The sequence below is a fragment of the Rhineura floridana genome, chromosome 16, assembly GCF_030035675.1.
Source record: "Rhineura floridana isolate rRhiFlo1 chromosome 16, rRhiFlo1.hap2, whole genome shotgun sequence".
Lineage (NCBI taxonomy): Eukaryota > Metazoa > Chordata > Lepidosauria > Squamata > Rhineuridae > Rhineura > Rhineura floridana.
Genome location: NC_084495.1, coordinates 30033402 through 30048320, shown reverse-complemented (window position 1 = coordinate 30048320; position 14919 = coordinate 30033402). Strand labels below are relative to the sequence as shown.

Here is a 14919-nt window from a genome sequence, read left to right as displayed (position 1 = left end):
AATGGGTGGGTGAGGAAAAAATATATGCCACTTTGAGGTCCTTGGAAGAAACTGAGGACATAAATGCCCTAAATAAAATAATATAACCCTGTTGGTGTTATTGTGGTTTTTTAAAATCTTAATAGATCTGGTTTTATGTGGTGTTAACTTCTACTCTGCTTCAATCTGCTGTTTCAGTATTGTTGATGATCTGATGTTTTAAAAGATTGATTTTCATTGTTAGCTGTTCAGAAAAATGGCATAAATTAGGCAAAATATTTTGATAATTTTATTTTGTTTACTGTTTTAAAGTGGTTTATTGCTATTTGTATGAATATCTTATACCAATTAATGTAAACCACTAAGATTTTTTTTAAATCAGCAGTATACAAATCCTGTTAAAATATACATACAAATGCACCATTCATTAAGTTTGTTGACACAGCTTTTTTGAGATTACATTAATTACTGCTTAACACGTAGCATATTTATATTATTCCCATGTATTATTCCCAATGCATTTGCACGAGGTTACTTTAAAAAAAATTGGTACCCAGTGGAGGTTGGTCCATTGGGGCTACTTGGGCACAGCCATCCCAATGTCAAGCCATTTTAAACATTCACCCCCAAAATCTCAAAGCCACATACTCTTTCTTGTTCCACACATTTTCTACTTCTCTCTGAATTCAGAGAAGCTCTGCAAACCTCTGCAAGCCTTTATGTCAATCTACCCTTCTCTGGCAAATCAGCCCTCTGCATCACTCAGCCAATCTAATCCAAAAGAGTAGCTATGGCAAAGAGGTCCCACCCCTTTGTCTACCTGCTTGTCATCCTTCTTAGAAGGCTTCTACAGTAGGGCCCCACTTATACGGCGGGTTCCGTTCCAGACCCCCGCCATAAAGCAGAAAACGCCATAAAGCGGAACCCCATTGACTTTAATGGGCCGTGTCGCACGAAAATGACGCGAAAATGGCACAAAACATCGCAAAAGGGGGAAAAAAACCTTTAAAATTGAAAATGAAAGGCACCGTATCAGCGGAATGCCTTAAAGAGGAACGCCGTAATGCAGGGCCCTACTGTACTCCATCTGTTGTCTCTCTAACACAGACACTATAGCAAATTAGGGAGGAGGTTAGATTGCTTCAAGAGCAGCCCACTTGGGAGTTTTAGCCTATATCAGAATCATACATTAGTTCTGAGCATGCTTTAGATATATAGAGAGAGGAGTGGTGGTGAAAATGGAAATGGACTGCCTTCAAGTCAATTCCGACTTATGGTGACCCTATGAATAGGGTTTTCACCGTAAGCTGTATTCAGAGGGGATTTACCATTGCCTCCCTCTGAGGCTGAGAGGCAGTGACTTGCTCAAGATCACCCAGTGAGCTTCATGGCTGTGTGTGGATCTGAACCCTGGTCTCTCAAGTTGCAGTCCAACACCTTAACCACTACACTGGCTTTACTCTAAAAGCAGGTTTGCTTTCTTCATAGGCTGGACTGGGCCCTATTTGTTGTAGGGGGTTGAGAAGAGAGAGGAGAGTCTTCTTGGTGGCAAGGAGCCCCTAAAAATGTTTGGCTGGCATCGGGGGGGGATCTGGTTTTTCATGGGTCAAACTAGGCTTTTATTATTGTCAGGATGGGGGAAGGAGGTGAGATTCTTGCTGGCAAACTGCACCTCAAATGTTTGGCTGGCATCATAAAGGGGTGTTGATGGGGAAATCTGTTTTCTTCATGGGCCAAATTAGGCCTTTTTATTATCAGGGTGAGAGAAGATGAGATTGTTGGTAGCAAATCCCCCCCCACACACACACACACAAATGTTTGGCTGGTATCGTGTGTGTGTACATGGAGATAATTTTTTTCATGGGTTTATGCAAGATATTAATCCCCATGGAGATAAGAGCAAGAATTTATTATAATTATGTTAATTAAAACACAAAGCTTAGGAGTACTTTGAAGAAGATCAGATGTTTATGTTCTTTCTGAACCCAGGACTGTGTCTTTCATGATGGGGAGAAGAGAGCAGGAGAGTAGTTGATAACAGATATACTGGCATTGGGAACCCAATTAGCAGGGCATGTGTTTGGTTGATGTACACTTCCAGCCTTAATTTCACTTTTGAGTGGAGGGGCGGAACCTGTGTAAATGTGGTTGATCAAAAGGAGAAAGAATTTTGAGTTAAGCAAATCCCTGTTTTTATGAAAAACAAGAGACTTTATCCTTTGTGTGAATGTCTGAGTCCCTGCACCAGAAGAATGCTGGAGGAACTTGTGAAATGTCTTGCTACAGTATTCAGAACTGATCATATGGTGTGAAAGGCTCCTTTTTCTAACTTTTTGGCTTCTTGTTTTTTGCACACCTGCCATATATTTTTCTCTGAGCAATAGGAACTTACAGTTTACAGGTTTGGTTTTATTCTTTAAAAAAGAAACTGGAGATCTTTAGCAATAACTATTTTCCATGATACTGCTGTGACAGTAGCCAGAATCCCTTCTGAACCCAAGTAAGACACTTTACAGTGTAAGTAGGGTGCTATGTGGAAAATAGGAATGCTTAAGTATCCACAGTCTGTTTGGGGAGAAGACCAAAACTTGTCCACTCTCCCATGACCTCATTGGCCACACTCCCATAGCAGCCCTACCAGGTCAAGGGGACACTAGTTGCCTCTGGTACCAATACATATTGTATAAGAGAGACTGCATTGGTACAAAGAAATTGAATCAGAAAATTTTTAAAAAAGGTTGTGGCATGTGTGGAAAGGCTTGCTTTAAAATGATGCATTGTTTGTTTTGTTTTCTGATATTGGATTGTATCCAAAACTCAAAAGTAGACCCACTGAAATTAATGGCTCTACTGTGTATACACACACCATGCATTGATTTAGAGCACATGACTTCCCCAAAGAACTGTAGTTTCTGAAGGGTGCTGAGCATTGTAGCTCTGTGACAGATAAATGTACATTTAAATGTGCTTTAAATGTGTGGTGTGTAGTACGCAGTCTCAGCCTTCAGTGGTCTACTCAGAGTAAGATCAGTACAGGATAAACCATTCCCTCCAGTCAGGCAACATGAGTGCCTGCTGGGCCTTTAAGATAGCTTCACTCTCCCCGTAACACTACTTAACATCTAGAGTCCTGGACTTTGTTAATCACACTATAATTTTCTATCTCTATGGCTGGACCTCCCAAGCCGACGCCCTTGGAGACGGTCTAGGCATTTCTGAGATCTAGTCTTCTCCTTCCTGCCCTAGTCCCTTCAGCGAGCTTTCTCTTCCCCTTTGTCACATGACCGGCGGCCCCGGTGAAGGCCGGGAAGGGCTGGAGTCAGCTGACCGGAAGACGGCGTGTGCTCTTTCTGTTCCTCTAGCGCTATTGAAGCGGGAAGAGCCTCTTCGCTGCCATGGAGCGTTTCGATAAAGCAGCTTTGAACGCGCTTTCGCCTCCAGAGTACAGGTTAAAAAAAGGTGGCGGGTGGCTTAGAAGTGTTTTCCTCACAATGTAACCGTATATCTCTGTGTGTATGTATAGATACTTAGAAGTAAGCCCCATTGAGTTCAATGGGACTTACTCCCAGGTAAGTGAATATAGGATTCTACCCTTACTTTGCTCTGAAGGGGATCATCATCTGCGGAGGGGGAGCTGTACCACTTCACCCTGCAGGGTGACTTGTATGTTTTTAGTGGCTGCTGGGGGGCAAGGAGGAAGCGCCATGCATGTAAAACAGTAGGAGCCTAGGAAGCTGCTTGTTTCTGAGTCGGAGCATTGGCCCAAGGAGCTCGGTATTGTTTACACTTACTGGAGTCGGCTCTCTAGGGTCTTAGGCAGAAATGTCTCACAGCTCTACCTGGAGATGCTGGGGTTTGAGTCTAGGATCTTCTGCATGCAAAGCAGATGCTGTACTACTACCACTAAGGCTGCAATCCAGTACATGCTTACCTAGGAGTAAGTCCCACTGAACCCAATGGAGCTTACTTTTGAGTAGACATGTATTGGATTGCAGCCTAAGCCATGTCAGAGAGAGAGGGCTCAGACAGAACGTTTGTTTCTCCCTGCTGTACCAGCTTTCTACATGCAAGGAGAGATTTCTTTATTCATTTTTAAATAGAGGAGCATGCTAACAGTCTAGCCTCTGCATGGTGCAGCCACAAACAAAAATGGTGATAGTCACTAGCTTAGATGGCTTTAAAGGGGGATTTAGGCAAGAGCCATGGAGGAAAAGTCTTCTCAATGGCTCCTGATGATTGGCAGGGTGAAACACCATTTGATAGAAAGATGAGATGATGAATGTGACAAGTAAATTAATGACCTTGAGATTCAGAGGCAGCATGCCACCGAATGCTACTTGCAACAGTGGGAGAGGGCTGTTGCCATCTTTTCCTGGGAGCATGTAGTTTGCTCCTGGCAAGCTCCATGGTAGTTCAGTTTGATTGAGCCTCTTATACTTTCTTCTCAATTGACGTTTTTACATGTGTAACCTGGGCCTGATAAGATTGGGAAGGGAAGGTTTTCTTGATCATAGACAGGAGAGCACAAAAGAGGGTTGCATTAAATATTGTTGTGTGGGAGGGCTTCAATGTGATGACAAAAAAAGTTAGGCTTTTTACAGTTAGCTTCTTTTGTAAAGTTTGTATTACATTTATACAGACTAAAATATTTTCATTGATGAAATTAAAATGATTGAAACATCATTATTTAAAATAAAAACAAATGGTTCTGCTGCTGTATTATGCAGGTTTTTTTTAAAAAAAATACCATGATAACTGATCAGGCCTGGAAAATAATTTTTCATTTTATTCATAGGGGCAGACTAGGGCTGTTTATGCAATATATCTTGTGTATTTTTTATTCCACTCTTCCTTGAAGGAACTCAGAATGGTGTACATCATTCTTATCTCTCTCCCCACCCCCCAAATCCTTGTGAGGTTGATTGACTGGAAAATAGTGGCTGAGCAAGGTCAGCCAGTAAGATTTATAGTTGAGTAGAGGTTTGAATCCAGGTGTTTCCAGCCCAAGTCTGATTCTCTTAACCACACCACACTGGCTTGTTACTGAGATCACAAGGAGCAAATGCTGTACTGACAAGTCAGCCCAGAATACCTCTATGTCTGAGTAGGAGATGACCAGCTTAAGTCAGTTTGCATGGTCTAAAAGCACTGGCTAAGTCCTTCCGTTTTTGACAATCAGAATTGGCCAAATCACTTAATTTTGGTATAAATAACCAGCCGATGCCTCTGATACCTATCTTGGTCAGTTTAGAAGGATATCGTGGCCAATGGTATCAAAAGCCGCTGAGAGATCAAGTAAGAATAACAGGGTTGTACTCTGTCAGGGCGACCAATGCTGATTCATTCCATAACTAGGCCTGAATCCAGTTTGGAATGAGTCAAGATAATGCTTGTTAATCCTTAGGCAGTTCTCACTCTTAATACTTGACAAGAGTACAACTTTCACCTGATAGAAAATTTTAGTATTAGCAGTAGAGTAAATATATTGTTTGTAAACTTGGAGAATCTCAATACCTTACAGTGCATTCATTAAATTAAACAATATGGCATGTACATCACATAGCCTATGTGTCAGCCCATATTCATTTTATCTGCCAAAAAAGATAGCCTTAATCATTATTGTCTGGAAAACAACTGCCAGAGGAGGGCTATTTAAGCAGTTTTAAGAAATGTGTGCAATGCTACAAGTAAATCCAGAGTTCATTGGTTGTTTTAAAAACAAATTTTAAAAGGCTACAATCCTAACCCCTAGTTGACAGTGGCGGGGCACAGCTACTGCTGCATCCTTGGCACCATGGCTCATGTTGGTCAGGATGGGGGAGCAGGAAAATGTGTCTTCGCTGCAGCAGCTTCCAGGCTGACACAGTGATGAAGAGGCCCAGATTGGGCCCATTGCCATCTCATGAGAACAGGAGGGTCAGCTGTACCTCTGACACGTCCCATTTGAGCTTTTTTGGTCTACTTCCAGCAGTTGTTTCCACCCACCCATAGACTGGAGTACTCCTCACTAGTAGGAAAATCTTTGCTGTCTCTGACTTCCCTCCCCTTTAGCACTTCATATTGATTGTTTAGATTGCTCTGTTATACTACGTTTCCTTTAAACCATCATTGCATTGTTATGGTTAGATAACGGTGGCGGGGGTTATGATTTGTTTATTGCAGAAATGAAAGTTCATTAGCCTCCACTCTAAGAACGCTCCTGTTCTTCACAGCTTTAATGATTATGTTACCCATTGGACTGTATTTCTCATCAAAGGCATACATATTTGAAGGTAATTTTATTTATTACACCTGCTTATTTTTTTCTTTGCTTCTTTTTCTGTTAAAAGTAAATGAATTATTTAGGGGGTTTTTTTTGTTAGGATCTTAAACTATCAAAACACTGAAGGAGATGGGATTTCTGTGCTTTGCTTAGTTGCTTGCACAGTGTAAAAAATTCTTCGTAAGCCTTGTTTTGAAACCTTTTATGCTAACCAGCTATATATTTGTAACTCTTACAATATAATATATAGATACATGTATTTGTTTTAATATGTTTTTAAGTCTATTTTTTTTAAGATGTTTTAGAGTACTTTTAGTGTTTTATTTGCTGCCCTGGGCTCCTTCTGGGAGGAAGGACAGAATGTAAATTTAGTAATAAATAAATAAATGCTCCTTTTGGTTTCTGCTTTCCAAACATCGGCACTGCAAAATCTCTTATCTACATTTCTTTCTTTAAATCCTACACTTTCAGTACAAAATATTTCCAGTGTGCATTAAAAAGTATATTAACAGTAAGCAAAAAAGCGTTGTAATAAAACATGTATAACTTTTGATCAGAGTTTCTACTAATAGGCAGAAACAGGTAATTTATATCACCAAGATGATGTGGGACAGCCTTCATCAACCAGCTAATGGGAGTGCTGGCTGGGGTGATGCGAGTTGTAGTCCAAAGCACCTGGAGGGCACCATGTTGGCGAAGGCCGGTATGGGTTAAACAAGTCCATTGCGTTTGCAGATATTGAGTAGGGAAGAAGGTCATTACACATGATTTACCTGTGTGTGTGTGTGCATGTAAAAAAAATTACCATGCCTTTAAAACATTCTTACAGCACAATCCAATGCATGTCTACTCAGAAGTGAGCTCCATTGAGTTCATTGGAGCTTATTCTCACGTAAACGAGTACAGGATTGAAACCTTAAGCCTTGTTAACGTTCTCTAGATTGGATTCCTCAAATCAAGGACATATTTTTTTACATTGGGCAGATTTTATAAAAGTAAAAAACCTTAAAAAGAAAGACATGGTTTTATTTTATTCACCCACATATGCACTCTCACCATCACTGAGATAAATTGGGCCCTAAGAATATGAAGTCATGGACCGATTTCCTACCAGATTGCTGTTAATGTGTTGATGTTTCTCTTCCCCCTACTCCTTTGTTCTTTCAGGCACCTTTGGAATGTCCAGCAGCGACAGCTATTTTTATGCCGCAATAGTCGCTGTGATTGCCGTTCATGTTGTGCTTGCTCTTTTTGTCTACGTAGCATGGAATGAAGGTTCACGGCAATGGCAGGAAGGCAAACAGGACTAAAGGTGGTGGTGTAGCCTGATGGCCATGGGACCTTTCCGCGTGGAGTGCAGCCTCAAAGTGTATAATGTAATGATTTAGAGGCTAAAGCCTTTAAACTCTGAAAGTAAGGGTTTGAATTGGACAAGGTTGGGGTGCATCATCTGCCATTCCAGTCATTTTTTGCTTTATTGTTTTAATAACAGCTTTGACTTCATGAGCCTGAAAAACTTGGCAGAGTTGGGAAGACTAGATGGAGGCACAAGAGTACACTAGAATGTGTGTAGATTAAATGTTCATAATCCTGCAGAGAGCCCTTGGGAAACGATTTGTATAGTAACTTGCCAAGAGCTATTTTGAAAGTAACATCTAGATAATTCGTAAAGGTAAAACACTGAGAATTTTAGAAGCTGGATCACAAATGGATGAAGTTGATGTGGAATGGATTTGATTCCTGTGTCTCATTGGTGAGGGCTCAACTTTAGGAATCTTGAACGACACTAGGCTGCATCTTATCGTTGAAAGGAGCACAAATGCTGGAGAGTGCCACATACGCTTTTTGATGGAGAAGCAATGATGCACTACGTCCCATCCAGGAGGTTGCAACTTCAGTCAGTCTGTTAACTCGTTTCTGTGTGGTGACTTTTTACATGATGCCTTTCTCTACAAATTACAGGGTTTCTCAAATACCATGACCTTGAATCCAGTCATTCTATTACCCATTTCCAAGAAACTGCTTTCCTCATCTGTGGAACGTTTGATTAATCTCTCAAGTCATGTGATAATTTATCACCAATAACATTGTCAGCGGATCTTGGTAATCATTTTAGGCAATCCAAAAAGATGCGTGCATCATAGGGATGTAGCCAATGTTATACCTACTCAGAATTGACCCATTGAAATTAATGGATGTGATTAACACAGGTCCATTAATTTCAATGGGTTTTCTCTTCGTAGAATGTAGTTGAATATAACCCCTACGTTTTGTTTTTAAATATTTTCTTGATTTGTGTTGACTATCTGCAATTGCTGCTTTGAGCATCTTTGCAATGGTTGCCATTTTCCTCTCTCACTTTTTCCATTATCTTGGAAAGAGAACAGCCTGATGCTCACTGATGTGGCATTGTTCCTTTTCTCCTTTGGTTCCTCAACCTGGGTCCTTGTCAATAAATGAGTGTCTTAATATTACTACAGATGCTTCTGCAATCATGGACAGACCACAATGGAATGGATGGGAAACTCAGGACAGGCATAAGCTCTCTAATCAATTTGAACAAAATGAGTGATTTGTGTTACAGGTTTTTTGCTCTGTTTGCTTTTAATGTCCATTTAGCATTATTTGTTGTAAAATAATGGGGGGGAATCTACCCTTTCATTGATTAGACCAGTAGGCAATGCTGCTCCACAATCAGGCCTCACTTCACTGGGAGCTGCACAGGATTTAACACACAAGCCCAGTTGAAATGCACTGATAATGTGCAGCGAACTGGTGGATTGTACCTGCTCTAGTAGCTAATGTGAAGTGTTGGTTAAGAACAGATTTTTCCTTAAGGCTAAAGTAATGTCCTCTTTTCTGAACCTTGAATAGTTTTTGTTACCCTTTCAAGGTTTTATGAAATCTGCTTCTATAAATCCTAACCTAAGGGATAATTGCTGGGATTAAAAATGTTTGCTCTACAGATAAGAACCTCCCTCTTGTGTTGATATGAAGCACTGGAAATGTTTGAAATCTAATGTGATTGGTTAGCATCGGTTTCTTGAGGGGTCTGTAAACAAGATTTACTTTTTGTCAGAGCAGGAATCCAGTACTGGGCAACTGGCTGCTGGTACACTGAAGAATAGCTTTTTGGCTATTTGAATTGCAAAATTGTTTTGTACAATCCTATGCTGAGATTCCCCCTTATATGTGGAACTGATGTTGAATTGTAAACCTTTTTAATAAAATGTAAGCATTAATTGCTGAGTCAAAGTAAATGCAAATATTGGAACGGTAGCTTCTGAATCATCCCTTGCTAGCCAGCATATTCCAAGTAATATATTATGGTTTTTTACTACAGTAGGGCCCTGCTTTACAGCGCTTCACTTTACAGCGATTCGCTAATACAGCGGTCTCAATTAGATGCAATTAGACTAAAGCCCCACTCATACGGCGCTTGTTCCGCTTTTACAGCTGTTTTCAGGCATCGCGCACCATTCTATTCAATGGGTTCTGCATTACAGCGGCAGTCCGGAAGGTAACCCGCTGTATGAGTGGGGCCCTACTGTACTGTAATGTTCCTGATGACTTTCTTATACATTAGGTCTTATGACACATGTATCCATGCTACATGTCTGCATTAAACCCTGCCCACCAGAGTATGCTTCCTTCAAGTGAAAAGACTGTGCTCAATAGAGCCATACTGTACTCAGTATACTGTCTGGGACAATGAATGTCTTTCTCTTTTATGTCCTGTTTTTTTTAATGACGATTCCTACTGCTGTTTTCTGTAGACAAGTATTTTATCTTACTGCTTGGCATTCCAGCCTTACAACAACAAAACCCACACTCGCAATCAAGTGGAGTAGATCGTATTGCATCAGATGTGTTGCTTATATGCTGATTTTTTCTAATCTGTTCCATTGAATTGTGTGTATGTGGTTGGAAAGATAGACTGACAAGCAGATGGGAGACACACTTAACAGATGTTGGAAGTGTCCTTATATTGGAAGCTGAAACAGTTGTTATATATTTCATTCTTCAAAAGTTAATGGAGGAGGCAGTTTAGTACTGAAGGCTGCTTTGTTTCTACTTTTACAAGTAGCTTATTCTTGCTTGTGGAGGGGAGGAGGAAGTGAATTTGCGTAAATTCTTAGCCACCTTCCACATGAGCTTGTAAAAAGGGCAGCTCCTGGATCCTGCCCTGCTGCTTGAATATCAGATGGCTCCGGTAGCCAGGAGTGCTTTTGGCCAGCTCAAACTGGTCTACCAGCTGTGTCTATTCCTGGAAGCAGTTGACTTGGCCACAGTGACACATGCATTGGTGACATCAAGGCTTGATTACTGTAACACCCTTATGTGGGGCTGCCTTTGAAAACGGTTCGGAAATTGCAGTTGGTTCAAAATGCAGCAGCCAGAACGTTAACCAGAGAATGGTGCGGGGAGCATATCACCCCTGTGCCTTATCGACTCCACTGGCTCCCAATTTGTTTCCAGGCCCAAAGTGCTGGTTCTGACCTTTAAAGCCCTAAATGGCCTTGGACTAATGTACCTGAGGGACCGCTTATGCCCATATGTACCTGCTTGGGATTTAAGATCATCTGCATCTGGTCTCCTCTGCATGCCTGGAATGAAAGATGTCAGACTGACTGTGGCCCCCAAGCTTTGGAATACCTTACCTGAAGAAGCCCGCTCTGCTCCCTCCCTGATGGTTTTCTGGAGACTTCTGAAAATGATTGTGTTCCGGAGAGCCTTTGGGAGGGACTGAGGGTAGAGCCTGACACTGATTTTATGCCTTCTATGTTAGCCGTTGACTGCTATTGCTGCTGCCCGGACCTTGTGGCTTTCGTGGTCGTTGCCACTGCTGCTGCTTGCTTAGCTGAGGAACACTGCCATTCTATCGCTTTTGGGCCCCTGCCGCTACGGCTACCGCTACTGCTGTCTGCTAACTGTTGAGGCGTCGCTGTTGCTGCTACTCCCTGGGTGTATGAGTGTATGAGTGGTCTGTATGAGTGAGGGTGTGATTGTGTACAGATTGAGTTTTGTTACTTATTTTTACTTTATTATGTGCCTGGGCGGGAGGATAGTGCATTGGGAGGGAGGACCAGAGGGGGCCCCTGTTAGTGTAGTGATGGGTAATGGGAGGTATGGCGTTGTGAGGAGGACATGTCAGTTAAGGGGAACTCGACCCAGACAATTGGTGGCTGTGCCGTGTTCCGGTCCTCCCCACATCCACAGGATTGCTGGTAGTTCTGTCAGCCAACTCTCGGATCTCCAGATGCTGCTTCTTAATGCCAGATCGGTAAATAATAAAACCTCCCTCATCCATGATTTAATTGTGGATGAGACGGCCGATCTGGCGTTTATTGCCGAGACCTGGGTGAGCAATCTGGGAGGCATCAATCTCTCCCAGCTGTGCCCACCTGGGTACTCGGTTCAGCATCTGGGTAGATCCGAGGGTCGGGGAGGGGGAATTGCTGTGGTCTATAGAAGTTCCATCCCTCTTGTTAGGCACCCTGTCCAGGTGGCTAATGGTCTGGAGTGTCTCCACATTGCGTTGGGTCAGCGAGACAGACTGGGAATACTGTTGGTGTACCGTCCACCCTGCTGCCCAACAGCCTCCCTAACTGAGCTGACAGAGGTGGTCGCGGATCTATTGTTGCGATCCCCCAAGCTCTTGGTATTGGGGGATCTCAACATTCATGCCGAGACCGCTTTGTCTGGGGCGGCTCAGGACTTCATGACCTCCATGACAGCCATGGGGCTGTCTCAATTTGTTACTGGCCCTACGCATATCTCGGGGCACACTCTAGACTTAATTTTTACCACTGGATTAGGGGATGGTGATCTGGGAGTGAGGGATTTTACATCTATTCCTTTGTCATGGACAGATCACCGCCTATTGAGGTTTAGACTCACAATGTTTTCTCCCCTCTGCAAGGGTGGAGGACCAATTAAGATGGTCCGTCCCCGGAGACTAATGAATCCTGAGGGTTTTCAGAAGGCTCTAGGGAGTTTTCCGGCTGATAAAACTGATGCTCCTGTCGAAACCCTGGTCACTCTGTGGAATACGGAAATGACCCGGGCAGCTGACGTGATCGCCCCGGTGCGCCCTCTCCTTTGCAGAGCTCAATTGGCTCCTTGGTATACCCCGGAGCTAAGAGTGATGAACCAAGAAAGGAGACGGCTTGAGTGCAAATGGAGACGAACTCCCGACGGCTGTAACCATGCACTTGTGAAGGTCTCTAACAAGCTGTATGTGAAGGCGGTGAGGGCAGCAAAGAAGCAGTACTTTGCTGCCTCCATTCAGTCATCTTCTAACTGCCCAGCGGAACTTTATAAAGTTGTTCGGGGACTTTTACACTCTGGTCCTCAGAACGCAATAATACCATCAACAGCCCGCTGTAATGAGTTTGCGAGACACTTCCAAGATAAGATCACGAACATCCTTCGGGACCTTGACTCCAACATTGTAGCAGTTGAACCTAATGAGGTGTCCGGAGCACGGTCCTGTCCTGTTTTATTGGATGAATTTCAGTTGGTACAGCTCGAGGATGTGGACAAGGTGCTTGGACAGGTGCAGGCGACCACTTCTGCTCTGGATCCTTGCCCCTCGTGGCTAATAAAAGCTAGCAGGAATGGAACAGCCGGCTGGGCCAAGGAGGTGATTAATGCCTCTTTACGAGAGGGAGTGGTACCACCCTGCCTGAAACAGGCGGTGGTGAGACCGCTCCTAAAAAAACCCTCCTTGGACCCTGATAACCTTGACAACTATAGACCGGTAGCAAATGTTCCATTCCTGGGCAAGGTCCTAGAGCGTGTGGTCGCTCGCCAGCTCCAGGCTCTCTTGGATGAAACTGATTATCTGGATCCATTTCAATTGGGCTTTCGGCCGGGGTTTGGTACAGAAACAGCCTTGGTCGCCCTGTATGATGACCTCTGTCGGGAGAAAGACAGAGGGAGTGTAACTCTGTTGGTTCTCCTTGATCTCTCAGCGGCTTTTGATACCATCGACCATGGTATCCTTCTGGGGCGACTTGCGGATTTAGGAGTTGGAGGCACTGCTTGGCAGTGGCTGTGCTCCTACCTCGAGAATCGTCTCCAGAAGGTGGTGCTTGGGGAGCATTACTCGAGTCCCTGGGTACTCCAATATGGGGTCCCGCAGGGTTCAGTTCTGTCCCCCATGCTCTTTAATATCTATATGAAGCCGCTGGGTGAGGTCATTAGGAGATTTGGAGTGCGTTTCCAGCAATGTGCTGATGATACACAACTCTACTTCTCCTTTTCATCTTCTTCAGGTGAGGCTGTTAATGTACTAAACCGCTGCCTGGCCGCGATAATGGACTGGATGAGAGCTAATAAACTGAGACTCAATCCTGACAAGACTGAGATGCTGTTGGTGGGGGGGCTGTCTGCCCAGATGGTTGATGTCCGACCTACCCTAGATGGGGTTACACTCCCCCTAAAGGAGCAGATCCGTAGTTTGGGGGTCTTATTAGATCCGCTCCTGTCACTGGAGGCTCAGGTAGCCTCGGTGGCATGGAATGCGTTCTACCAGCTTCGGCTGGTAGCCCAACTACGACCCTATCTGGACAGGGAGAACCTCGCCACAGTTATCCATGCTCTGGTAACCTCTAGATTGGACTACTGTAATGCACTCTACGTTGGGTTACCTTTGAAGACGGTTCGGAAACTTCAGCTGGTGCAGAATGCTGCAGCCAGAGTTCTTACTTGGACTAAAAAATCTGACCATATAACACCTGTCCTGGCCCAACTGCACTGGCTACCAATATGTTTCCGGGCCAGATTCAAAGTGTTGGTTCTTACCTATAAAGCCCTTAACGGCATCGGACCGCAATACCTGGTGGAACGCCTCTCCCGCTATGTACCTACCCGTTCGCTACGCTCGACGTCGAAGGCCCTTCTCCGGGTTCCAACTCATAGGGAGGCCTGGAGAGCAATAACTAGATCTAGGGCCTTCTCAGTGGTGGCCCCTGAATTATGGAACGCCCTCCCTGACGAGATACGCCTGGCTCCTTCTTTGTTATCTTTTCGGCGCCAGGTAAAGACCTACCTCTTTGCCCAGGCATTTTAATCTTAATTTTAATTGTAATCTTATTTTAATCTTTGTCTTCACCTTGCTTTTAAAATGTTTTTATAGTTGTATTGTACCCACACTCACCTGTATTTTAATGTTTTATTCTGTTGTACACCGCCCTGAGAGCTTGTCGCTAAAGGGCGGTCTAAAAGTACAATAAAATAAATAAATAAATAAATAAAATTTTATCTCTGGTCCCTTCAGTACCACTCCCTATATATGTGTGTGGGTGAAGTTCTGTTTGTTGCTTTCAAAATTGTCTCTATATATAGACAGCCGAGGTAGATCCTGATAAGGATCTGGCCTGTGGTGCCAAAGATTCCTTACCCCTGTTACATGACCATTAATTCCAGGTTCTAACATTACCTAGCTGTGCCACTGGGCATTGCCAAAATAACAGGTACCAAGCAGGAAGCAGCTTCCTATAGAGCAGAGTGTTGGGAACCTTTGCCCCCCATGTTGCTGGACTACAACTCCCATCATCACTGCTTATTGTTAGCTGGGGCTGATGGGAATTGGAGTCCAACAACAGCTGGAGGGCTGCAGCTTCCCTATCCCTGATCTATCTTATCCTATTTTAAGCTGTGATGTGGGGAAT

General features: G+C 43.5%; 1 protein-coding gene across 2 annotated transcripts; it reads left to right on the top strand.

Moving 5' to 3' along the window:
- Positions 1 to 3140: 3140 nt before the first annotated feature.
- Positions 3141 to 9483, top strand: VMA21 (vacuolar ATPase assembly factor VMA21). Of its 2 annotated transcripts, none has more exons than XM_061598665.1 (3): positions 3141 to 3427; positions 6142 to 6251; positions 7409 to 9483. In XM_061598665.1, the coding sequence occupies exons 1-3, from the start codon at positions 3375 to 3377 to the stop codon at positions 7549 to 7551; spliced, it is 306 nt and encodes a 101-aa protein (XP_061454649.1). In that variant the 5' UTR covers positions 3141 to 3374; the 3' UTR covers positions 7552 to 9483. The 2 variants fall into 2 exon arrangements, with proteins under 2 accessions (XP_061454649.1, XP_061454650.1); XM_061598666.1 differs by lacking the exon at positions 3141 to 3427 and adding an exon at positions 3484 to 3548.
- Positions 9484 to 14919: the final 5436 nt, after the last annotated feature.